At 41.9% G+C, this 26,048-nt stretch overlaps 1 protein-coding gene across 1 annotated transcript in view; it reads left to right on the top strand.

Moving 5' to 3' along the window:
• Positions 1–25,708, top strand: part of HSPA9 (heat shock protein family A (Hsp70) member 9) — a gene marked incomplete in the record, with an annotated part of 514,139 nt that extends 488,431 nt beyond the window's left edge. The window contains 1 exon segment of the mRNA XM_073620776.1: positions 25,293–25,708. Within this exon segment, the coding sequence (XP_073476877.1) occupies positions 25,293–25,358 (66 nt within the window).
• Positions 25,709–26,048: the final 340 nt, after the last annotated feature.

Raw genomic sequence — 26,048 nt, forward strand, 5'->3', positions numbered from 1 at the left:
GCCTTGAATTGGGCTTTAAGCAAGAGAGATGATCTACCATTTGCACAAAAGAAGTTTTTAGAAATCGCTTTGGACTATTGCTTAAGCCATAACTATTTCTGGTATGCTGGTAAATATTATACACAGATTAAAGGTGTAGCAATGGGCGCCAAGTTTGCACCATCGCTGGCTAACCTATTTGAGTGTCTGGGAAGACAAATCTATATACAGACAACAGAAGAAAGTTACTTTTTTATAAAAGATTTATTGATGATCTGTTTTTTATATTGGTGGGAGCAGAATCTTCTTTAGAATCTTTTATTATTGATCTTAATAATACAAACAATATTAAACTGGAATGCAAATGGAGTCGTGAATCAAACTATCTGGATGTCACGGTGATGTTAAATAACCAACAGGTGACTACAAAATGTTTTTTCTAACCTAGCGATTGCAATAGTTATTTATCAATACATAGTGGGCACCATCCCACATGGCTTAAAAATATCCCTAAGGGGCAGTTTACGAGAGTACAGCGGAACTGCACACAAGACGATGACTATTTGGATCAAGTGCAAATTTAAAAAAAAATGCTTTGTAGAGATAGGGTAAAGAGTGGATGTTTTGGATAAAATGATAGACGAAATACACAATATACCTCAAGATAATTGTCTGATCGATAGGCCAAAACAAACCAATACCAAACACGAATGGGGTTTTATCAGTGGATTCCATGCCCAGTATAGAGAAGTGGAAACAATTTTCAAAAAATACTGGCCATTATTGACCACCGATAAAATTTTAACAAAAGTAATTCCGGAAGATCCAATTTTTATTTACAGAAAGGGACAATCATTTGGTGACAAGATTGTGAAAGAAATCTTGGATCCCCCGACCAAGCCATCTATGTTTTGGGATAACCCGGGTTTCTTTGCATGCGGTAGGTGTATATCGTGCAGACAAGTCCATACCAGACTGAGAGGCATAATGGAATTTCAATCTACAGCTAACTCAAAAGTGTTTAAAAATTAAGGATTTTATTTCATGCATGACCACACATGTGGTATATGCACTTCAGTGTCCGAGCAATCTGATGTATATCGGACGCACCAAACGAACTTTAGGTAAACAGGTGTCCGAACACATCAACAACATTAAAATAGGGTATAAGGACCACAGTGTCTCAATGCATTTTAAGATTAAACACAAAGGAGTCCCTTCAGGACTAAAGTTCTGGGGCATAGAGAAATTGCACCCAGATTGGCGGGGTTGTAATAAAGTCAGAGAATTGTCCAAATGTGAGACGAAATGGATATATTTAAGTGACACATTAAGTCCGAGGGGTATGAACATGGAGTTAGATCTAAATTGTTTTATTAGCGATTTTTAATTTGTTTTTTAATAGTTTTCAAATTTAGTATCAATTTTAATATATTTTAGAGTATAAAATGATACTATTGTAATGCCTGACTATTATTAGAGTGTTTTTGAATTTTATTTATATGTTTGGGTGTTTTTATCAGTCGCATGACCGATCAATATCAGGTAGCGACTGTATCTTCTTATAAAGTCGCACAAAAAATTATAAACACTATACATTGAAGGTTAATCTATATATGTGATTTATTTTATCACCGTTAGAATACATTTCCGATTTTTAGGTCAAGCCCTCACGATAATATTTTAAGTTTTTTGACAGATAAAAGATGGGGATTGTATTACCTTTACTACAACTAATGTGCTCATTAGGTGCTGTAAAGGTAGATTTATCCTGATGCCACAGGTGAAGTGTGTTGTCAATTAGTCTGCAGCACATGTAGGAGTGACCCTCTGACAGAGTGTGTATTTATAGTTCAGAGCTGTGCTGCGTAGCTACGCCCTCTGACGAAAGTGATGACAGAAACGCGTCCGTCAGGTCGTTGCTACGCAGCTATTTACAGAGTTGGCTTATCCTCGTCTGTCCTTCCCGGGAACACCGCAGGAGCGGTGAGAGGTTAGAGGGGAATGCACAATTGATATAGTATTGATGTTACTTGTCCTTATATTATGCAAATTTTGTGAGTGTTTTTTTGTGGGATAATTTTAAATTAATAAATATTTATTGTACTGGATTATGCTATGTGTAATTTTTTTATCTATTGCTTGCAATGAGCAAAATACAGATGAAAAGTGTCCAGTGAACAGCGATTATCCCTTTGATAAGCGTGTTAACGAGCAGGGTCTGGCAAGTGGATTACCTATAGGGCTGTGGCACAAGTGGTGTGGTAATGGAGACTTGGGATCGCTGCTAATATTTTCTTCCACGGTCGTCTAGTTTATACTCACCTGCCTTTTCTTAATGGACTTTCACTGAGTGGATCACCATTTGATACTTTAAGTGGACTCTTAAGCAATTTCATTGATATTTTTAAATATTTGCTATTTTTGCAATAGCACTGCTAATGTTTTAGACATTTTTCTTTGACATATACCAGATGCATTTTACACACTCCAAGTGCACTTAATCATTACCATATTATTAGTAATGATTAAGCACACTTGGAGTGTGTGAAATGCATCTACCAGCTTTCTGTCAACTCTTTGGGATGTTCTGAATAAAAGAATTTTGATTGAGTACAGAGTGCGGTCATTTCTTCTTTTGGAGTAGAAGAGTCCCGCTACCAACACAGTGAGTGCTTTATTTGAGGCCTTATAATGTGAAGACACGCAATGCATGGCCACTGCTGTATCTGCCCTTCATACCTTGCAGCAAGGGCGGCACCCTACAAAGGACTATAAAGTGGAATTTCACATATTGGTGGGAAACACAGGATGGAATGAGGCTGCCCTGAGATACCAATATCAGCTGGGACTATCTGAAGCTCTTAAGGATGAATTGGCACAAGTACAGACCCCAGCTACTCTAGAGGGGCTCATCCAGCTGGCAATGCAAATCGGCAGACGCCTGCTGGAGTGGCAGTCAGAACGTTTATAATTCTCCCGACCATCATGGATGCTACTAAAGGTCCCACTTGCTCCTGCACCTATGCCTACATCCTCCACTGCAACTGCGTCCGAAGGAGAACCTATGCAGCTGGGCTTGGTCTGCTCTAACCCCAAATGAAAGACTGTGCCGCCGACAGACCGAACTCTGTCTCTACTGTGGAGGAAGCAGGCATTTCCTGCAGAGAGACTTTATAGTCCATGGACAGCATCTTCCAAGGGTGGTCCGGGACTGGCAATGGTCTTAACAGGGCCCAAACTTGCGTGCGACTTCCTTTTATTTCAGGTACAGGTTGTACATGAATCCACCCCTCTCTGAAGGATCCACTATCTGGTAGTGGTCGATCTCCTGTCAAAGATGACCCACTTTCTGCCCCTGGTGGGTACTCCCTCTGCCATGGATATAGCACAAGCCTTTATCAAGGAGGTTGTAAGGTTGCACAGCCTGCCGAACAGCGTAGCCTCTGACAGAGGAGTACAAATCACCTCCAGGTTCTGTAAGGCTCTCTGCAAATCCTTAAACATTAAAGTCTGTTTGTCATCAGCTTATCACCCTCAGAGTAATAGCCAGAGAACAAATCAAACCCTGGAGCAATATCTCCATCGTTTCTCTACCTTTTCGCACAATAACTGGGTAACCTTGCTTCCTTGTGCTGAGTTTGCATACAATTCCGTACACCCTTCCACCAATTTTGGGCAAATTACGGTTTCCATCCTTCATTTTTGCACAATACTGTGCCAGAAGTGACAGTACCTGTAGTGCAGGACAGGTTCACATTCATCCAGGAAAATTACTAGGTTCTTCAGGAAACCAATGCGAAGGGTACAGGAGGACTACAAAAAATGACAAGCAGAAAGAGAATCGAGCTCTGAAGCTTGGCGACAAAGTGTGGCTCTCCACAGCAAACCTTAAATTATCCTGTCCTTCGGAAGTTGTGTCCAAGATTCATTGGACCATTTGCAAGAAGGAAGTTAACCCTGTGGCATTCAAACTATCCTTGCCGAGCTCTTATACGATTCACACGTTCTTTCGTGTATTTTTGCTCAAACCAGCCACTTCTGGTTCCTTTGCAGGAAGAGAGGATCCACCTCCACCTCCCATCACAGTAGGTGAGGAAATAGCCTCTACCTCATACTTTATCCTGGACTGCTGGAAGAGAAGACAGGTCCAATACCTCATAAAGTGGAAGGGGAACTCGTCTGAGTAAAGTTCATGGGAGCCAGCAAGTAATGTACATGCCCCTAGACTCCTGCGTGAATTCTTCATCAAATACCCAGACAAGCAAAGCATGCCTGGGCATCCGGAGGCTGCCCCCTGTGGGGGGGGGGGGGGGGCGCAGCATGGTCAAAGAACGGTTCTTAGGATTGACACATCCTGCAAATGCCCAGCAAAATCAAAGATTGGCACATAGAAATTCACCAATATGAATATGAATGCGCGCATGGACACAAAGAGCCGTGAGGATCCATGTGCCAATGCGTGACTGATTTGGGCACCCAGTAAACTATTTAAAGCCAGCAGTATGAACCAATAGTTGCTGGATGGTCTTAAGCTCCCCCTGTGTGTTCCTGTTCTTGTTATCATTGGATTTCCTGTTATCGACCTGGCTTGCCTTTGACCTGTCTTGTCTCCATTCCCAGTTTTGACCCTTGGCTTGTTCCAGTGTCACTGCTTCTGCCTGCTGATCCGTGCTTGACCCCTGGCTTGCTCTTTTGACTCCGATGCTGCCTGATTACCAATGTATGACCCCAACTTACTCCTGAACCTGCTTGCTGCTTCACTCCCGGCTGACCTTCCATGCATGACTTCTGGCCGGGCTCTCTGCTCCTTACTCTCCCTGCTGCCAAGTCTCACCCGGTGCTCCTGAGGGACTCCTGCCCAGCAGTGCATCCTGCTTGTCAGCCGCCATCCAGCAGACCTCTCTTTACCTCAGCTGGCAACCCCTGCTTCTCTGAGCCAAGCACTACATTAGCACCTTTAGGGGAGCTCTGCACTTGGCCACAAGGGAAGTCTTCTCGGCCTCCGACCAGGTACGTGACAGAGTACTTTGTAGATCTCATTTTTTGTCATGAGGTTTTGAAAAATAAATACATTTTATTTTTCTTAATTTTCCAAAAACGTGTGGCAACAAAGGAGATCTGCAAAATACCATTACTCTTAGCACATACCTTGGAGTGTCTATTTTCCCAAAAGGGGTCACTTGGGGGGTGTTTTGTACTATCCTGGCATTTCAGGGCCTTTGAAACTGTAATTGGTAGTCAGGAATTGTAATGAGGAAATGACGCCCTTTTAAAAGCCTGAAGGTGCTTATTGGATTTCGGGGTCCTGTACGTGGCTAGACTGACCGTCTCACATGTGGTATCCCCATATTCAGTACAAGTAGCAGAATGTATTTTGGGGTGTAATGTTACATCTAGCCATGGCATATGTGAGCAATATATAATTTAAGTGATAACTTTGTGTAAAAAGACAAACTTTTATTTGTCATTTTTTCAGAACCTTGTGGCAAAAAATAATCTTCAATGCCTCAGTAAATACCTTAGGGTGTCTTATTTTCCACAAAGGGTCATTTGGTGGTGTTTGAACTGTCTTGGCATTGTATGCCCAACAGAAGCTTATGCCACACATCACCCACTCTTCTAACCACTCGAAGACCAAGCCTTTTCTGACACTTTTTGTTTACATAAATAAAAGTTTTCCTTTTGCTAAAAAAATACTTTGAACCCCCAAACAGTTATAGATTATTTTTTTAAAGCAGAGGCTCTAGAAAAAAAAATGGTGGGTGTTGCAATTTATGTCACGCAGTATTTGCTCAGCATTTTTCAAATGCAAATTTGTTGGAAAAAATACCTTTTTTTTTTTTTTTTTTTTTTTTTTTTATCTTCCTATTTAATTTCTAAAGGCCCATACACACAATCGGACTTTTTGAAAACAAACCTGCAAATTACCTGTTTTAACATCCGACCATGTGTACGCTCCATCGGACAAACTTTTTCGGTTTTCATCGGACAAATGTTGGCTGTGCAAACAGACAAGCTTTCCGGCAACAAAAGTCCTAGGGTGCAAAATCCTATCGTGTGTACTCAAGTCCATAGGACTTTAGTCCAAAGTACAAACACGCATGCTCAGAACCAATGCTAAAGATCAGACAACAATACAGAAGTTGACCAAAGGGTGGCGGTAAAGAGCTGAAAAACCACATGATTTGGTGAAAGTTGGCTGAAAAATTCCTGCCGTGTGTATGCATACCAAGTTCACGGCCAACGCCCTTTGGACAGAAATCCACGGAAAAGTTTGTTTGAAGTTCGATCGTGTGTATGAGGCTTTAGACAAAACAAAACACTACAAAACGTACACCTTGAACCTAGATTGTATTAATACAATGTCAAGATCCCATCGCATTGCATAGCAACTATCAATCCAAAATTAGAATTCAAAATAAAAAATGGAAAGAGTATAGTGATTAACAAAAGGATATTTCATCTGGGCTTAGATCTAAGCCATCCCATGTGTCCAAAAAAAAGAAAACAATCCATTCTATCACCAATGGCCCCAAGCATCCCTTGTAAGGAAGCACACATATTATGATTAATAACCCCCATCTGCATTAGATGCCATGTACGGTTTGTCCAGCCACTTTGCCCAGACTTTATTGTACTTACTAGGGCAACCCCTATTCACATAGGTGTCTCTGTACAATGGGAGATTGTTGTTCATCAATTGGTTCCAATATAAAAGCATAGGAGAACAAGGTTTCTTCCAATGCTAAGCAATGGATTTTCTTGCGTAGAATGTTGTATTAGCAAATACTCGCTCAGTCACTGTAGGGAAAATAGCCTCTACCAGACCCAGCAAGCAAACAGACATTGAAACAGGTAAAGGAGCAGAGGTAATATAATTCAATAAATCCACCACTTCCACCCAAAAAATAACTATATATGGGCAAGTCCAAAAGATGTGTGTGAAATCCCCCCGAGATGCTCCACACCTCCAACACTTAGAAGAGCACCCAGGATTTATCTTTTGAAGTCTATAAGGCATAATATATGCTCTATGTACCAAGTTAAATTGGATCATGCAGTCTCTCAAAGATACTAGAGATCGCAGAGGGAAATCCCACACACCACTCCAATCCTCCATATCCAAATCTGGTATATCTCGCATCCACCTAGCTCTAAGACCCTCTAGTGGCAAAATAGAAATTAAAGTGAGATGAGAGTACAGTCTCTCAAGGTGGGCTTATCCCAAACTTAAGTTCGGATTCTAGAGTGGATTGTATAATCATTAGACTAGACTATCCTGTGGAAACTGCATGAAAAGTATGGAGAAGCTGGAAATATCTAAATAGATGGGAACTAGGCAAGTTAAAAATTGAGGTAAGTGAAGAAAAGGTAGATAGTTTCTGATTAGTAACCACTTGAGAGAGTAATTTATCATTATATTTAGTCCATGCAATAGGCTCTGTTTTTTTTAAAAAATTGAGGAAGAGTAGGATTAAACTATAGAGGGGCATTAAGAGAAATCGCGCCCTTTGGATAACACTTGCATCTAATACCAGCCTCCCAAACTTGAGTAGTATTAAGCATGAGTAGTCACCTGGAAGGGTGCCCTACGGCCCCTAAATTAAAGTACATTAAGAGCTTTTATGGAACCTACCACTGCTGCCTCCACCCGAGTAGAGCAGTTATATAAATCTGGGCTTAGCCACCATGCGATCGTAACCAGCTTAGTGGCTTAAAAGTATGTATTTAGATCCGGTAAAGCTAAGCCTCCCTGTTCACAAGGGCTCATCAGGGTAATTGATTTGTACCTGGGGTTCTTTGATCCCCATAAAGATGAAAAAAGCTGATTTAATCTTGTTTAAAAGGATACAGGGAGCCACTGAGGAGAATGTCTAAATACATACGTTTTGGTATTTCATTTTCATTTTTAAAAGATTAATATGTCCCAATAAGGACAATTGTAGAGTCTTCCATGCTTTCAATTTTGACCCAATGTCTCCTAGAATCGGAGTCAAATTCAGAGAAATTCAGAAGCTTGGTGGGAAATTGCAACTCCTAAATACTTGAAATTCTGTACCCATTGCAATGGAATATCATTCAAAGCTGTGCTACGGGCCTCCATATCTATTGGAAGCAACAAGGACTTAGTCGAATTTACCTTGCCCTGTAACCGTTGAAAAATAATCTAGTGTCTCTAAGGCCTCTTGGAGCAAGGGTCCGGCATCGTTCAAAAATAAAAGATCTGCATACAAAGTTACCCTCTCCTCCAACCAATCAATCCGCAATCCCTTAATATTGGGGGAAGTGCGTAAAGCCTCCGTCACGGCTCCATAGCAATAGTAATTAGATGCCAAACATGTCATGCTTTAAAATTGCACAAGTCCATGCAATGGCGACAAACTATGTACATTTTTAATAAGGTAAGTATGTAGTACGAAAGATAAGGGACTTGTAAGGTGCTGATAACTGCACAAATATTGTTAAAATGGAACCATTTTTTATTTCATATCAATTAAAATTATTCATTAAAACCATGAGTCCCCTTGTATTTATGATCAACAAACACATAGTTTACATATTCCATGTTTACAATAGATGCATCAATCTCGACATGTTTTGCCAAATGTTTTTCAGAGTATTAGGCATCAATTAGAATTGTGTGAAAAACTGTCTACAAAAGAATACATACATTAACCGCTTGCCGACCGCCGCACACACATACGTCGGCAGAATGGCTCGTACAGGCAAATAGGCGTACCTGTACATCCCTTTGAATTTGCCGCCTTGCGCGCACACCGCGGGAGTGTGCCCGCGGGTCCCGCAAACTCTGCTGTCGGCCCGCGATCGTGAGACGTAGAGGCAGAATGGGGAGATGCCTATGTAAACAAGGCATTTTCCCTGTTCTGTCTAGTGACCTGAAAGGGATCTGCTGCTCCCTGTCATCGGGAGCAGTGATCGCTGTCATGTCAGTGGTAGCCTATCCCCCCCACAGTCAGAATCACTCCCTAGGCCACACTTAACCCCTTAATCGCCCCCTAGTGTTTAACCTCTTCCCTTCCAGTGTAGTGTTTAACCTCTTCCCTTCCAGTGTCATTTATACAGTAATCAGTGGCTATTTATAGCACTGATGGCTGTAAAAATGATAATGGCCCAAAATAGTGTCCGATGTGTCCACCATAATGTCGCAGTCCCGATAAAAATTGCAGATCGCCGCCATTACTAGTTAAAAAAAAAAAAAAAAAAAAATTAATAATAAAAATGCCATATATCTGTAGACGCTATAACGTTTGCACAAACCAATCAATATACGCTTATTGCGATTTTTTTTTTTTTTTTTTTTCCAAAAATATCTAGAACACTACACATTGGCCTAAACTGAGGAAAAAAATTGTTTTTTTTATATATTTTTGGGGGATATTTATTATAACAAAAAGTAAAAAATATTGTTTGTTTTTTCAAAATTGTCGCTCTTATTTATAGCGCAAAAAAAAAACCGCAGAGGTGATCAAATGCCACCAATAGAAAGCTCTACTTGTGTGAAAAAAAGGATGTCAATTTTTGGGTACAACATCGCAATTGTCAGCTAAAGTGACGCAGTGCCGAATTTTAAAAAAATGCTCTGGTCAGGAAGGGGGTAAAGCCTTCCGGGGCTAAAGTGGTTAAACAGTCACAAATTTATATTAAACATGAATGTTCATATACAAAATTATTTTGAAACAGACATTACACTACATATATATTACATTTTGTCTCTCTGTATTTGCTGCATTGCATATCCAGTATTATGCTGGCTGTTTTTGTTTGATTCAACATACCTGTTGAATCAAAATATAGGAATGACAGAAGATATTGTCAATATTTACATCGACAACTGGAGCCCATATACTGGTAATCAGGGGAGCTGAATAGATGGCCAGAGGAAGGACAAAGTCCTGGCTACATAGAAAATGCATATTTATGATTAGATGTTATATTTTGGTTACTATGTTTTTATAATTTTGTTTTTACTTAAAGTGATTGTAAGGGTAAATTATTATTATTTTTTTTTTTTTTTAAGTAACAGACATATCATACTTACCTCCACTGTGCAGCTCGTTTTGCACAGAGGGGTTTATCAGATGTAGGGAGGAGCCCCGGTGGCTCTCGCGGCTCCTCCCCACATCTGGTAACCCCCCTGGAGAAGCGCTTCTCCGAGGGGGTTACCTTGCGGGCGCGCTCCCGAGTCCAGCATTCAGCGTGCATAGAGGCCGAATGCAGCACTTCGGCCCCGCCCCCCGGCGCTCCCATTATTCGATTTGATTGACAGCAGCGGGAGCCAATGGCTGCGCTATCCATCTATCCAATTGAACCAAGAACCCCGGGCAGAGACAGCGCGTCCCCGCTGGGTCAAGTTCGGGGGCTCAGGTAAGTAAAACGGGGGGGCTGGGGGGCCGGTCACTGACAGTTGTTTATTCACCTTAATACATAGGATGCATTAAGGTGAAAAAACATGAAGGTTTACAACCCCTTTAAAAAGGGGCCACTAGTTTAATTGTATCACTCAGAAGTAACTTGAGGTCTTGCTTATGTTGGTAGTATATCCAAATAAGGTAGATTTATATGCAGGTCTGTGATAATAAAATATACCTAATTATAATTGAGGGTTATACGTTGTATTTTATAGTTGTCATTATATATATAAAGTGAGTCACCATTATTTGCCCAAGCCAGCGGTCAACGAAAAGCAGAATAATTATACAAATGGTCTAGCACGGGGGTCAGCAACCTGTAGATTGCAGACAGGTGACTGGTAGATCACATTCTGGGCTTGCTGACCCACCATCCCAGAGCATCAAACAGAGTGCAATGCAGAGGCAATACTTGTTGGAGCTGTAGTGGGGAGCAAGAGCCGCATAAGCTGATCCCTCCTCTATGGTGCTGGCTCCTGTCCCATGCGGAGTGATACAAACTGCATTCCATCTCTTATCCTGGCTAGCGGTCTCCAGAGTGGTGCCAGCAGCGAGAAAGATCTTCAGGTCAGTGTGAAGCAATACCCTGGGCATAATAGCAGCATTGTGTTGCTTTCTTACCACCTGCTTGGACCCCGCAGAAGCATGCAGTTGCAGGACGCTTGCAGAGTGGCCGCATTTACTTGAATGGGTCACGATTAACAGGTAGTAGCACCCATAAAAAGCAACATGGGGGCTTAATTCCTGCTGTGGCATGTGTACACCTTTAGCTGCTGCCTCAGAAACTAAAGGGGGTAGGCATTGGGGGTGGTAAAGCTGCAAGTCAACCAGAGTTTTAGCATCCCCCCAGCTTTATGTGTGAACGAGCCCTAAGGGCGCCACTGCCAAATGCAACTAAGAGCTCATTCACAAGTGCAGCAGGCACTGCTGCTCCTCTGAAAAGCGATCAGAGTGTGTCTGACAGGTGGTGAGGAGGTGATATATTGCCTCCTGATTTAAACCCATGATTGCCGTGCAATGCACGCAATTGCAACCCGATAGTACAGTAATTACAAGGTTAAATCAGGTGTGAGTAGGCGACACTGTGCCCAGTGATCTTTGACGTCTCCCATATTGTTCAGGTAGATCTTCACCTCCTTTAAGGTTGCCTATTCCTGGTCAAGCATTACCAAAATCAATTTACATATCCCTATGATGGCAGTTTCTTACTCCTGGACTTATATCAACAATTTAATTAGATGAGTCAGATTGATATTTAATAACTTAAACTGTTTTGTCATCTTTCCATAAGCCTGCTTAGACATCTAAGGCAACCCACCAGACAAAGACCTCACTGTAACAAATGCACCTAACCTCACCTTCATTTGAGAGTGTCCATCATCCACAGACTGTTACTGCATCAAATATGGTTCAACTAAATCTATGGTGCAATAGTAGTTTAGTTTTGAAGAACTTTGTTTTGTTAAATTAAAATGTGTGATGACTGCGCTTAGGGCAGTGAGTAGGTCTGCTGCCTCCCTAAATGGAGGTTCTGCAGACAGAATACAGAAAATAAAAAGGGGTAAATGGCGCTCTACAGGTGGTTATATCGGACGTAAACAGGTAAATTATGGGGGGAAAGAGAAATGGGGAGCCAACGTGCTAACCCAACAATGAGTATACCCCACCTAAATACAAAATATATAATCCCACCTCCAAAAAAGTAACCAATGTTGCAAATACCTATATATAATAATCTAATGAAGGTGTAATGTAAATTTATAGAGTCCCAGCTACCGTTAAACTCCGTTAGTGTTAAAGTATAAAATTAGTGATTTAAAAACGTAAAGTGTGCCAAAAAATGGCTTTCAAAAATGTTCAACCTCACAAAGTGATGTGTACACGTGATCAGTGTCAGATAATCAGTGTTAGATAAAGTGCAGTATGCGTAATAGCTGTAAGGTGATGCTCCTAGTGGTTAGCTAGTAGTAATACCTCCACATACTGGAAATAGACCACTAAAGCTATAAATAATACCCACAGATATAAATAAATCACCATATGTAGCCATATTTATTTATATCTGTGGGTATTATCATTTATTGTTTGTAGCTTTAGTGGTCTATTTCCAGTATGTGGAGGTATTACTACTAGCTAACCACTAGCAGCATCACCTTACAGCTATTACGCATACTGCACTTTATCACTGATTATCTGACACTGATCACGTGTACACATCACTTTGAGAGGTTGAACCTTTTTGAAAGCCTATTAGTCACTTTTTTGGCACACTTTACGTTTTTAAATCACTAATTTTATACTTTAACACTAACGGAGTTTAACGGTAGCTGGGACTCTATAACTTTACACTACACCTTCATTAGATTATTATATATAGGTATTTGCAACATTGGTTACTTTTTTTGGAGGTGGGATTATATATTTTGTATTTAGGTGGGGTATACTCATTGTTGGGTTAGCACGTTGGCTCCCCATTTCTCTTTCCCCACCCATAATTTACCTGTTTACATCCAATATAACCACCTGTAGGGAGCGGCATTTACCCCTTTTTATTTTCAATATCTCGTTTTGTTAAATGTTTTGCCATTGTAGCTTCCTCGTGGCTCCAACAAAATAGCTGACGGCCGGCCTTTTATCCCTCCCATGTCTCCCGGCGCATGACATCACGGGTGGCGCCTGGACGCAATATAGTCCAAATGCGAATGCGCTGGACTAGACCAGAGTGCGAGTATGAGAGGCACGGCACACAGCTCATGCCTCTCCCTCACATCCAGTAAGACACAGTCATCCAATGCTGAGATGTTGATATGGCCCTAGGATACAAGTAGAACAGTGCCACCTAGTGGAAAAAGATTCATGTCGCATCCACCGTCATTCCAAAAGGCCATCTGGATCAAGACATCGCCTCTGCCATGGCTGGACATAGTCTGGACGGTGGCAGCTAAATTAGCTGCCTACCATGCCCTGGGCGTTTATGGCCTTCTGCCTACACTACTCCCCAATGATCATCAGCTCCAAATGCATTTAGATGTATCTAAATGGCAAAAAAAGGTCAAAACGGCACAAAAGCAATACTTTTTTTTTTTTTTTTTTTTTTAACTTTACAATGTTTTATTGAAGATAAAGCATAGTACATATTAATGACATACACAAAGTACATTCTTCAATATAATAGCATTTTAAACAATCATTGGTCTGTTCTGCTAGATGAAACCATCAACAAACATTTTTAGGAAAAGGATCAACCCGTTATATTCAGTGTATGGAGTATTGTATGTATAGCTGGAGTCTCAGTTCTGTAAGGTAGCGATTTTGGAATTAGGATAATGCAGACTGGCTAAATGATTGAGTAGAAGTCGGATCGAAAGTACATCTGTACCTCCTATGTTATAGATTGTGTTCCACTTGGTACAGGCTGATGTTGAAAAATAGTAATATGAAAAGCCATGAGGTGGTTTAGGGTAGTCTAGATTGTATGAGGAGTGTAGGGAACATGCTGATGTGATAGAAGTGGGGGTATGTTAAAGATTCATGAACTAGAATTTTGGCATAAAGTTATAAGTAGTGGCATTGTTCATGCTTGACGTGAAGTCCTCCTAGACTCGTCCCTTGGTTAGGGGAGGGAGGCCCAGCGTCTAGTCAGAAGTCTTGTTTGGGGATTAAATGTTTCTAGGTCTGTGTTCAATTCGGGAAGTTGGTGGGGAAAATAAATCATTGTTACCCTTAACGGCCAGCAATATTAAAGAAGTACAATACATCACAACATAAAACAATATGTTCAACAATGTAATTCACTGACAAAATTAGCCAAAGGCTAGGATTATAGGGAGGGTTTATAGCTCAAATAGTCATTAAAGCGGAGTTCCGTTGTTGTGTTTTTTTTTTGTTTTTGTTTTTGTTTTTTTTTTTTAGTCAGCAGCTACAAATACTGCAGCTGCTGACTTTTAAAATATGGACACTTACCTGTCCAGGGCGCCCGCGATGTCGGCACCCGAAGTCGATCTATCCCTCGGCTGTCGGGTGCTGCCATCCTCGGTAAGGGCATCAGGAAGTGAAGCCTTGTGGCTTTGCTTCCTGGTTCCCTACAGTGCATGCGCGACTCGCGCTGCAATATCCCACTGGTCCCTGCTGTTTTCTGGGGCCCGTGTGTCTCCCAGAATACAGGGGGGGAGTGGCGTAGATACCCGCTGGTGACTTGGGTATCTATGCCTGGAAGTGGGAGCAAAATACCTGTATTAGACAGGTATCTGCCACCCCCTCCATCCTGAAAGGTGCCAAATGTGACACCGGAGGGGGGGAGGAACCGGAGAAGCGGAAGTTCCATTTTTGGGTGAAACTCCACTTTAAGACCAGGGGGTCATGTAGCCCCTAAAACGTAAATCCATTTGGATTCTCTACACTACCTCCTCTTTCAAATATAGGAATGTGTTCTAAAGCCGCAAATTTTATCATATCAAGATTAAAATTATGCTAAAGTCCTACATGACGGCTTATAGGGGTCTCCATCTTGTTTGGAAATGATTGATACATGATCCCTTATCCTATGAAAGAAAGGGCATTTTAGTCTTACTTATATAAGAACTTCTGCATTGGCAATTCATCAGATAAACTATGCCCAGAGTTTGACAAGTTACTCTGTATGGAATCTTATTGAGTTGACCATTGGAAAGTTTCAATTGGTGGCCTTGTTGGCTATATAAACAAAAATTGCATGTTCCACATGCATAAGTGCTTGTTGTCACAGTATGCATAGCCCTAGGTGAGGTGTAATTACTATTCACAAGATGATCCAGTATGGATTTTGACCATATGGACGTAATTTCTGGTTTTAAACTGAATTTTTGTTTCTGAATTTTCTGATCAGCTAACCATAAGGGCCAATACTTGTTCATTATGTGGCTGAGTTGGCTATGTTGTGTGTATTTTGCTATGGGTCTTAACCGGTTGCTTTTTTGATTTGTTATGCTCCCCAAAAATGTGTTGGCTTCTTTGATTTTTGCTCGATTATATGCCTTTTTCAAACAATATGCCTTGTTCAACCATGTTGAACCATAGCCACGATGGTGTAGCCGTGTCTGCAGTTCTTTTGCTTTCTGTTCAAAGTCAATGTCTCTTTATACGTAGATACTGAGAATATGCAATACTCAAGATAAGTGACTGACACTGGGATGCGCACTTGAGGCATGGAGAATACAGTTTCTGGCCATCGGCTTTCGATAAAGGGAGGTTCCTAGGGTATTATCCGGATTGATGAAAATTTGTACATCTAGGGGGGCGTGGCTTGGCGCTGGAGGAGAATGGCTGCCTGACTCCTCAGCTCCTGCTTACCGAGGGCCCTGCGCTTTTAATACGCAGGGATGAAGCCAGCCACGATGGGCAAAGGAGACGGGAGCAACTCGGCAACCAGGTCCTACTCACCCCGGGACAGCGAGACTCAACTGAGCTGCAACATCCCAGCAACCCCAGCAGCGGAACACACAGCTCTCCTCACAGGCCTCTGCCAGCACCATGCACTCAGCTAGTTTCAGCCGCCCCGATCGTGACAGCTACAACCTTCCTGCACACACACAGGCATCCAGCCAGACACAACCTTTGTGCTTAGGGGACATGCAAACCATCGCACAGGACATTAAAAACACCCTGTCTGCAGCCATATCCGACCACCTCTCTAACATACAGCCTGTGGCTACCCGGCTGGAAGGAAGGGGAAGCTGCTACAAGTAGGCATGAGACCGCCATTACACAAGTCCTGCAGGTCACTGACACACACACCTTCCAACTGAGAGAAATGAACAGGCACCTGGAAGACCTAGACAATAGGGGACGCAGGCACAACATAAGAGTGAGAAAGCTCAGCTCACTGAGGCTGTTGAACCTGGTAATCTTTACCAATGCTTCCTGTCTATATTCAGCAACCTTCTAGGCAGACCACCCTATGATTCCCCTATTGATATGGAACGCATGCACAGGGCCCTGCACCCCAGGGGAAGAGACTCTGACCCTCCACAGGACATCCTCTGGTGCCTGGTGAGCTTCCGCCTGAAGGAAGACCTCAAGCGTACCAGAGAGACGTCAGGTTCTTCACCAGGGAGCCGAAATTGAGCTCTTTAAAGATTTATCACACTACAGCATCTGAAAGATCTTCACCCTCTCGTGGACCTTTTCCAAGCACGCAACAGTCTCCTACAGATGGCAATTTCCCTTCTGTCTCTCAGCCTCAGCAATGGGTCGCTCTGCTATACTCCAGGTCCCGGGAGACCTGCCTCAGTTCTGTGCTACCATGGACATCCCACTACCACCCTTGCCTAACTGGTACAGTGACCACCGCATCTCGGCACCACGGAATCCAGACCACCTAGAAGACCCAATGGAATAGAATGTACAGGGGCCCAGACAACAAAGATCTCGTCCAGCAACCCCTCCACTCCAGGCTCACCGCCAATCATCAGTAGGGAGCCCCTTGGCATTACCAGCTCACAGGAGACCCTGTCAGAATGCTTGAGCTGCCCTCCAGACCTCCACCCCACAGAGGTCCTTTTCTTTCTGTTCATACCAAGATCCCGTGAGTTTATTGCATGTTATATGTTATTGATACCGTTGCTAAGCCATTTTCTGACTAGCCTGCTTTGTCAGGAGGGTGCACACTTCTGCCAAACTCTGGAAGGGATTCCAATCAGAGCCCTAAAACTTCCTTTCCCCGCACCACCACTCCGCATTACCTACAGTGACCTCTCTGACAACATATAACATATGACTGTCTTATAAGAAAGCGTAACATCTGTCACCTCTGACTGGTTCTCTGAAAGGTACTTGTTATGCACGACCTGTACCTCATGTCCTCCAGCCTTGACACAGTTTCCTCCTATAGGAATGAACTCCATTTTCCTAAACCCCCAGCTTGCAACAATGGTATGCCCAAAGAACACAGGCAGCTGTTCAAGGGCAATGACTGCCCTGATGGGGCAAAGGAAGCCCTACCACCAGTCCTCAAGATTGTCCTCTTGCCGCAAATGTATCCTCATCCCCACCCATACCATCAACCACCTGACTGAGCCTACATGGATATCTATCCTGTCCTCATGGTAGATGACATAAAATAATTTCCTAGCACCAACTCGGCTCCAGTCAGGTCTCTATGAACACGGGCCTAGAATCCCTCCCGACCTACACAAACACCTGGTTTGGCTTGGACCGGTGTTCACCCTACCCACATACTGCCACTCACCATCCGAAACCCCTAAAGGCCACACAAACTGCCTACCCTAAACCTCATGAATTACTACCCTTAAATTCTACAACCCCATTTCACCTTTCCATATGAAGAACAACGCCTATTCGTGCTTCATTGTTGCTCTTCTGGACCAGCCATCCGATTCTCCTTAGACCCTCATACCTACATCTCCCTCTGTCTCCCCAGCTTAGCTCTTACAAGAGGGCATACTTTACAGTATATAGCAATGAGGTGCTCTATTGCCGTGGCTGTTATTGACGCTGCTGATAGGAACAATTCCAGATCAAGGGTGATTTAACGGATCATAGCTTTACTTGTATTGATGCCAATAGGGCTGAACAAATATACTAACCCATGCATTTACCTATTTTAATTACCTATCTTTGGTTGTTTGCCCTAACAGGATATGAGGGACGGCATTCGGATTAACTCCCGAATAAGCAAAATAACCAAAAAAGTTGCGTCATACTTCTGACTCAGGAGCTACATCCATATACATCCATATACACCTGCATAATGACCCGATAGGGGGTGGGATTTCCCCTCCCTATCATGACCATCTCAACAATCAATGCCCGGGGCTACAAATCTCCACAATTCTTCCAGAGCCACATACCCTGATATGTATCCCTCGTATTCTGTTTATCCTATCATATTCAGCATTATACCTTACTATCAGATGGTACCCTCGCACTTGTTCAATACTCTTATGGTATATAATTCTACATTATCCCATACAATCACGACCATGCCCGCACTTACCCACCCAGCCTCCACTCCTCCTTTGTTCCCCCACATTCCATTATGGTGTCACTAATTACCTACTATGGCTGTACCTCGTAACTTGCGGTTCTGCACACAGGGTTTCCATCTATTCACACTCCTCACTGGCTCAGAATGGTACTCTGACATGATGATCACATACTTGTTAAACGTTTTTTCTAGAGTTTTCTTTAATGTAGATATATGTACTGGTTATACTGGAACTATTGCTTTCTTGTCCCACCTATACTGAACACAAACCATCTTGTTACCCCATCCACCTCATTGTGACTTTCTTTTCTTCTTTGACACAACATCCTCAGTACTCCACAGCGGGAACTTGTTAGTCTCAACCGGTCCTCCTACCCCCCTAACCAGCAGAATCCTTGAATCTCCTCTGATGACAATCGATCTTCGCCTGTCTCTTTAGGTAAGGTAGCTGGTCTACCCTCACCTCTGGTTCTACCCCTGCCACACAATCCACCTTCTCCCCACTTTTCTCTCCCTGCGCTTTTTTTTTTTTTTTCCCTCCCCCTAAGCTCTACCCATGACCTCTCATCTATATACTAGACAGTGTCACCCCAATCCACACCAAAAATGCCTCCCAAAACTTTAGTGGACCCCCTCATGCTGAAACTCCTTTCCCTAAATGCCAAAGGCCTAATCGTCCCTGAAAATCGCTCACAGGTACTTGCTTGATGCAATTAAAAGCCATAAAGCAGGCCTCTGTTTGCAGGAAACTCATTTCAGAACAAACTGCCACTTAGCAAAGCGCACTACTCTAAAGCTTTTCACGCCTCAAACTCCATCTCAAAATCAAAAGGAGATTCCATCCTAATAGCAAAACATTGCCCATAGAGATAATAGAGAAAAGAGAATCGCGCTAAATAAGTGTAAAATATTACATACGTTAAGCAGTGGCAAAATATGGAAATCAATTAATACATAAAGTATATGTGAAAAATAAATCCTCGTGACGACTACATGTAGTCCAAAAAATGTTACATCAACTGAGATAAAAAAATGACTAAAGACCACCCATAAATCATTATACAAAAAAGTCCAAGTGATGATTAATTGTTCATCTGTGAGAAAATGAAAGATCTCAAGTTCCCACTATGGACATATCTTCAAATACAACATCTTCTCTTGGGTCCGAACCACAAACCTCTCTGGACCCATCAACTTACTCCCGTAGAATCACTATGCTCAGAAAACACCGCAGAGACATGTGGTTTCAACCATCAGTTCTCTACTCTTTGCCAAACACACCTCGAAAAACAAGACCTGCATATTTTGGGAGAAAGAACTATCCTTAAACTTCACAGATAAACACTGGGAGCAAATATTCGAAAACATCCTCAAGGGCTCAATAAATGTCAACCCAGGAAAATGGCTATAAGGTCCTCGCTAGGTGGTACAGAGTCCCGACCATTTTTCACGCATTTGCACCATCGATATCCAGCTTATGTTGGAGATGCAAATCCGAAGCAGGTTCCCTCCTTAACAGCATCTGGTGGTCATGCCCTATAATTTAAAAGTTCTGGAGCGAAGTCAACAACATAATCTCCAGGATCTCTAACCTCACATTAGAATTCTCTCCTTCCCAATTCCTCCTACACCATTCTCCTGTACCTAGACGCTCTCACTTTAAAACTCTTGCCATGCACATGCTAAACGCTGCTAAGCTATGTGTCCCAACCTTAAACTCATGCCCCCTCAATCAATGAATGTCCAGCCATGGCAGAGGCAGTGTCTCGATCCATGGTTCTGCCTGCGGGGGGACATCCAGATGGCCTTTTGGAATGGCAGTGGATGCAGCGTGCATCCTTTTTCCACTAGGTGGCGCTGTTCCACTTGTATCCCTTGGGCCAGAACCCTCTCTTTCTGATGCTGTGGGGGCTGTGTTTGTCTTTTTCTGGATGTGAGGGAGAAGGGTGGGCTGTGGTCTGTGCCTCTCTCATATCCGTGCTCTGGTCTAGTCCCACGCATGCGCGTTTGGACTCTATGGAGAGGGATAAAGACCATTTTGTTGGTGCTAGGAGGGAGCTACAATGGCAAACATCAAGTTCTTCAAAACGAAATAACTACTATTGCACCATAGCTTTAGTTGATCCATATTTGATGCAGTCAGTCTGTGGATGATGACTCAAATGAGGATGAGCTTAGGTGTATTTGTTAGTGAGGTCTTTGTCTGGTGGGTTGCCTTAGATGTCGAAGTAGGCTTATGAAAAGGTGACAAAATGGTTTAAGTTCTTAAATATCAATCTGATTCATCTAATCCAAATTGTTTTGATATATTATAAGTCCAGGAGTAAGAAACATACTGTCATCATAGAGATATGTAAATTGATTTTCGTAATGCTAGACCATTTGTATAGTTAATCTGCTTTTGGTTGACCACTGGCTTGGGCAAATAATATCAACTCACTTAATATAGATAACAACTATAAAATACAATATAAATATAACCCTCAATTATAATTGGGTATATTTTATTATCACAGACCTGCATATAAATCTTACTTGCAACCTTATTTGCATATACTACCAACATGAGCAGGACCTCAAGTTACTTCTGATTGATGCAATTAAACTTGTGGCTCCCTTTGTAAGTTGGAACAAAATAATAAAAACAACAATATAAATAAATAGTATCCAAAATATAACATCTTATCATAAATGTGTTTTCTATGTAGCCAGGACTTTGTCCTTCCTGTGGCCATCTATTCAGCTCCCCTGATCACCAGTATATGGGCTCCAGTTGTTCATGTAAATATTGACAATATCTTCTGTCGTCATTACGATTTTTTTATTCAACAGATATGTAATCCAAAAACAGCGAGCATATTACTGGATATGCAATGCAAATAGATAGACAAAATGTAAAATATGAGTGTAATGTCTGTTTCAAAATTATTTTGTATATGGACATTAGTGTATAATATAAATTTGTGATTGATTAATGTATGTATTCTTTTGTAGAGTTTTTCACACAGCTCCAATTAATGCTCCTGAAGAAGCCGAAAAACTTTTGGCGAAACATGTCGATTGATGCATCTATTGTAAACATGGACTGTGTAACCTGATCATAATACAATTAAATTAATGGCTTTAATAGGTATGAAATAAAAAGGTTACATTTTAAAATGTGTGTACTAGCACCTTAAAAGTCCCTTATCCTTTGTACTAAATACTTACCTTATCAATTTTTGGGATGTGGCGCTTGAAACCAAATCCTCTTCCATCTAGGACTGTTTATACATTACGTACATTTTTAATATAGGCGGTGCTTTAAAAGCCTTTACAGGTTACCACTTTAGATTTACACAGGAGGTCCAGTGCTAGAATAACTGCCCTCAGTCTGACGTTTGTGGTGATACCTGACATGCATGGTGCAATTGCTGTTTACATACCGACATGAGACTGTAACTTTTGGGGACAGGGGTTGCTTTAATTTTCCTTTCATTTCATCGCTGACTGTGGGAACTTCACACTGGACCTCGTGCAAATTGGATTCTGTGCCTCTCCACTCTTTCTCCAGATTCTGGGACCCTGATTTCCAAATTAGATGCAAAATTCTCCGGTCAGTGATGATTTGGGGAGCCATGTCATCTGCTGGTGTTGGTCCACTGTGTTTTATCAAAACTCCAAAGTCAGTGCACCTGGAAATTCTAAGCACTTCATGCTTCCCTCTGCTGACCAGCTTCATGGAGATGCTGATTTCATTTTCCAGGACTACTTGGCACCTGCCCACACTGCCAAAAGTACCAATACCTGGTTTTATCAGGGTATCGCTGTGCTTGATTGCCCAGCAAACTCACTTGACGAAAATTCCATAGATAATCTGTGGGGTATTAAGAGGAAGATGGGTCTGGTGTATCAACAATGTAGATGAGCTGAAAGCCACTATGAAAGCCATCAAAGAAGGCTTCCATAACACCTCAGCAGTGCCACAGGCTGATCGCCTCAATGCCACGCCGCATTGATGCAGTAATGCATGCAAAAGCACCTCCCAACCAAATATTGTGTGGACATACTTTCAGTAAGCCAACGTTTCTGTATTAAACTTTTTTTTTTTTTTTTATTATTGGTCTTCTAATATAGACTAGAATAGTAATATTCTACTTTTCTGAGGTACAAAATTTTGCATTTTCACTAGCTGTAAGCCATAATCCTCAAAATTAAAAGAGAGAAATGCTTGTCATCAGTCTATCACTCTGTGTAACGCATCAATATAAAATGAGTTTCAATTTTTGGATTGAATTACTGAAATAACTTTTTGACGACAATCTAATATTTTGAGATGCACCTGTATATATTCTGAGAGCAACACCCTGTTGCTGTCAGAATAAACATACCAGTGCTGCAGCTGAATGTCATTCCTACAAAGAAAACAACGGTTAACATTAAAACACAGTGAGAACCTTAACTTATGAACTGTAATCTTTTCAGGCTAGGGTTTCTCAAAATGTGATCGCCAGTTTCATAACTATCATCTTTTTAGACCCTATGTGAATGTGTGCCCTAGACTGTACACCGTAGACTGTTGAACAGAGCCAATTGAAATAAACAGACACTTTCTTGTACCAGCGTCTGGCTTTACGGGAAACTTATGGGACAGAGAGGGACTTCTCAACACTACCAGATGCTGTTTCTAATGTGGACTATCATGTCTGTGTGAATGGAAGACAGGACCAAAACATCCCATTTGTCCTGCCACGTCACTGTGAGCAATTAATTTCTCAAGCAGGCTTCCCACCCCCTTTCTAAGTCAGGCATTTACAAGCCATTGTGGGAAGCCCCAGCGATTAGGTGGCATGGTGCCACATGCGCCAATTCCAGATTCAAAAAGGTGTCCAAAAATTGCCACGCTTGTATAACAATATATAGAGAAAATAATGGGTGGGACTTTAACCACTTCCCGCCCGGCCTATAGCAGAATGACGGCTACATCCTGGATATGCCCAATGCGCGTTTCGTGGTACAAACCACTCTTCATGGGCGAATACCTCTACATGTCTGAAAGACAGAAGTACCAATAAATCCCAATAATTTAACTCAGAAAAAAGTGTGTGTGTGTGTATATAATGTGTGTGTGTGTATGTATGTGTATATAATATATATATATATTTATAATAATCATGGAAAAAACGAGAGGGATATCCAATCCTGATAACTTACATGGAGCTAAAGAGCAAAGAAATGCGTTATTGTCGAACAAGGAGCCCGTAGAGTAGTCTGTATAACAATTGTCCACATGCAAGTGGTACCCTTTACGGAACAAGGGAGACACCAAGTCCCAAACTACCATGCCACTAATCCCCATGTAGTCTGGAATGTCGGGGGGCTCCACGTGATATTTTCCCTCATAAATCTGAAAATTTACATGTATGGCCTGTTGCCCTCTGACAGAGCTTATACATTTTGACCCCATATCTGGCACGCTTGCTAGGGAGAAGCTGTTTGAATGGCCTGAAAAATTAATGGGGCACTCATCTACGCAGACATTTTGTTGGGGCATATACAAGTCTGCAAATTTCTGGTTAGTGATTTACGAGGGACTGAATTTTGTGGAGCCCATCATATTCATGGTCACCCCGAGGACAGCAGAGTTCATTGTTTTTGAAGTGCATAAATCGCATTGTATTCTCATATCTACGTCTGGCAGATGACACTGGCATATAATGAATCGGGTCTGTGGACCAATTTAACCATCACTCTTTTTAGTAATGCCCATGTTGAGGGTTAGGCCCCAAAAAAAGTTAAATTCAGAAACCATGATAAGTTTCTATTCGAATGATCTGGCAGGGAATGAATTTGGGTTGGCGCCAATAAAAAAAAAAAAATAGAGGGGAATTAAATGTGCTGTTTCCACCTGAATTCTGGGTTGGGCAGTGAATGGGGGAAGTACGGGTGCTGCAGCATCTGTGGGCTGCCAATCAGGACTTGAAAGCACATTTAGGAAGGACACTATGGGCTCTCTACAGGCCTGTTCTATGTCTTGGCTGCGGGACGCTACTTGTGCTAGCTACTGCACCAGCTTGGACTGTACTTATGGGACTCGCCACGTCGCCAAGTGATATTGCAGTGCTGGTATGTAAAAGACCAGGATGTACTAACCCGCTGGTGCTAGCCAGTCCACAAAAAGGTAGTGCGGCACTAGTACTGGCACTCTGCTGCCTATGAGAATCATCATGTGATTGTAGCTCCTCAACAACCTGGGCGTGGGGTTGGGTACGCCGGACCTTGGCTCAGACGATGAAGAGGTACCTGCTATATGTCAGGGTGCCACTGCTCTCTACAGGTTCGTATTCTGAGCCTGATTCTGGGGCACGTTAGATCACATATAAGATATCGCTGCACTGAAATAATTGGTATATTCCAATCTGTAAATAGATAAAAATAATGGAGCCAGCCCAGTTTCAGAATGGTACTGATTCAGGGTACCCAGCATGCTCATTTAGGGCCCATTTACACTTCTGCATTATAGTAATGTGCGCGTTACCACAACACAGGCTAACATGCTTTTCAGTGCATTTATTCTTTTACTGGCACCTCAGTGCATGAAAGGGTCCATATGGCTTTTTTGAGCAGCCCATTCATTTTGAATGGGAGGCCTTAAGCAACATGTTAACGCAGCACAAAAAAATGTAAATGGACTCCAAGACATCTGAAGACATAGGCAAGTATCTTTGTGTCTGCATTTGATTCCTCAGCTTAGTATTTTAATGTGATAACACTGTTCAATTCCAAAAATCATCTTGTTTCTTTATCCATGTGGTGGATAGTTTTTTTTTTTTTTTTTTTATATGTATGGTAGAGTTGGTGTGCAAAAAAGTACTTGTATTTCTGAACTTAAAAATAAGACTATTTTTGTTTTTCAGATGGCATCAGAAAGAGAGGGTTCTGGAGCTGGGGAGCAAAAGGAAGAGCAAAAAGATAAACAATAAATTAAAAGAATAAAATATGGAATATAGGCTTGGGAGAGAAGTGTTTCATGGATGTCCTGAGCAAAAAATAGTCTAAGTCAATTGTTCTACTGTGTTTTTGCAGTACTTTTATATATAATTTTCTTTATGATGATGAGTAAAATGTATGTCTACAGTTTTTGCTACATAAAGAAAAATCGGCGGACTTTGCCTTTCTGTGTTTGTTTTTTTTTTTTTTTTGTTTTCTTTTGCATAGATCACCAGAAAAATTATTTTATACTGTCTGTTGTCCTTTTCACTCTATTACCTCCATGTAGAATAAAAAAGTAAACTGTTTGCCACACCAATAAACTGCTGGCTTAGCTATTTAAGGCTTTTTAGGTTCTAAGTTCTTTCAAAAAGAAAAAAATCTAATTCAACTTTTTTCAACAAAGGTTCCATGGAATGCTTGCTGTTCTCCTGATGTTGCTAGGGGTTTCTTGTAGTGAGCAGTGATTGGTCTCCCACCTGATGCCCGCATAGCTCTACTACCAACCTCCATTTTGCAGGGTCAGTAGTACAGGACCAGCAGAGCCTCTCCTATAGTCTCTTGGATGTAACCTCTAAAACCAGGTATCTTTATTCCAGCATTCATTGAGGGGCACGCCGCTCTAGTTCTAAAATGTGTATCCTGTTGCCTACAGCTGATTTTATACTATGCAAAAACGAAAA

Source organism: Aquarana catesbeiana, linkage group LG03 (genome assembly GCF_042186555.1).
Source record: "Aquarana catesbeiana isolate 2022-GZ linkage group LG03, ASM4218655v1, whole genome shotgun sequence".
NCBI classification, from domain to species: domain Eukaryota; kingdom Metazoa; phylum Chordata; class Amphibia; order Anura; family Ranidae; genus Aquarana; species Aquarana catesbeiana.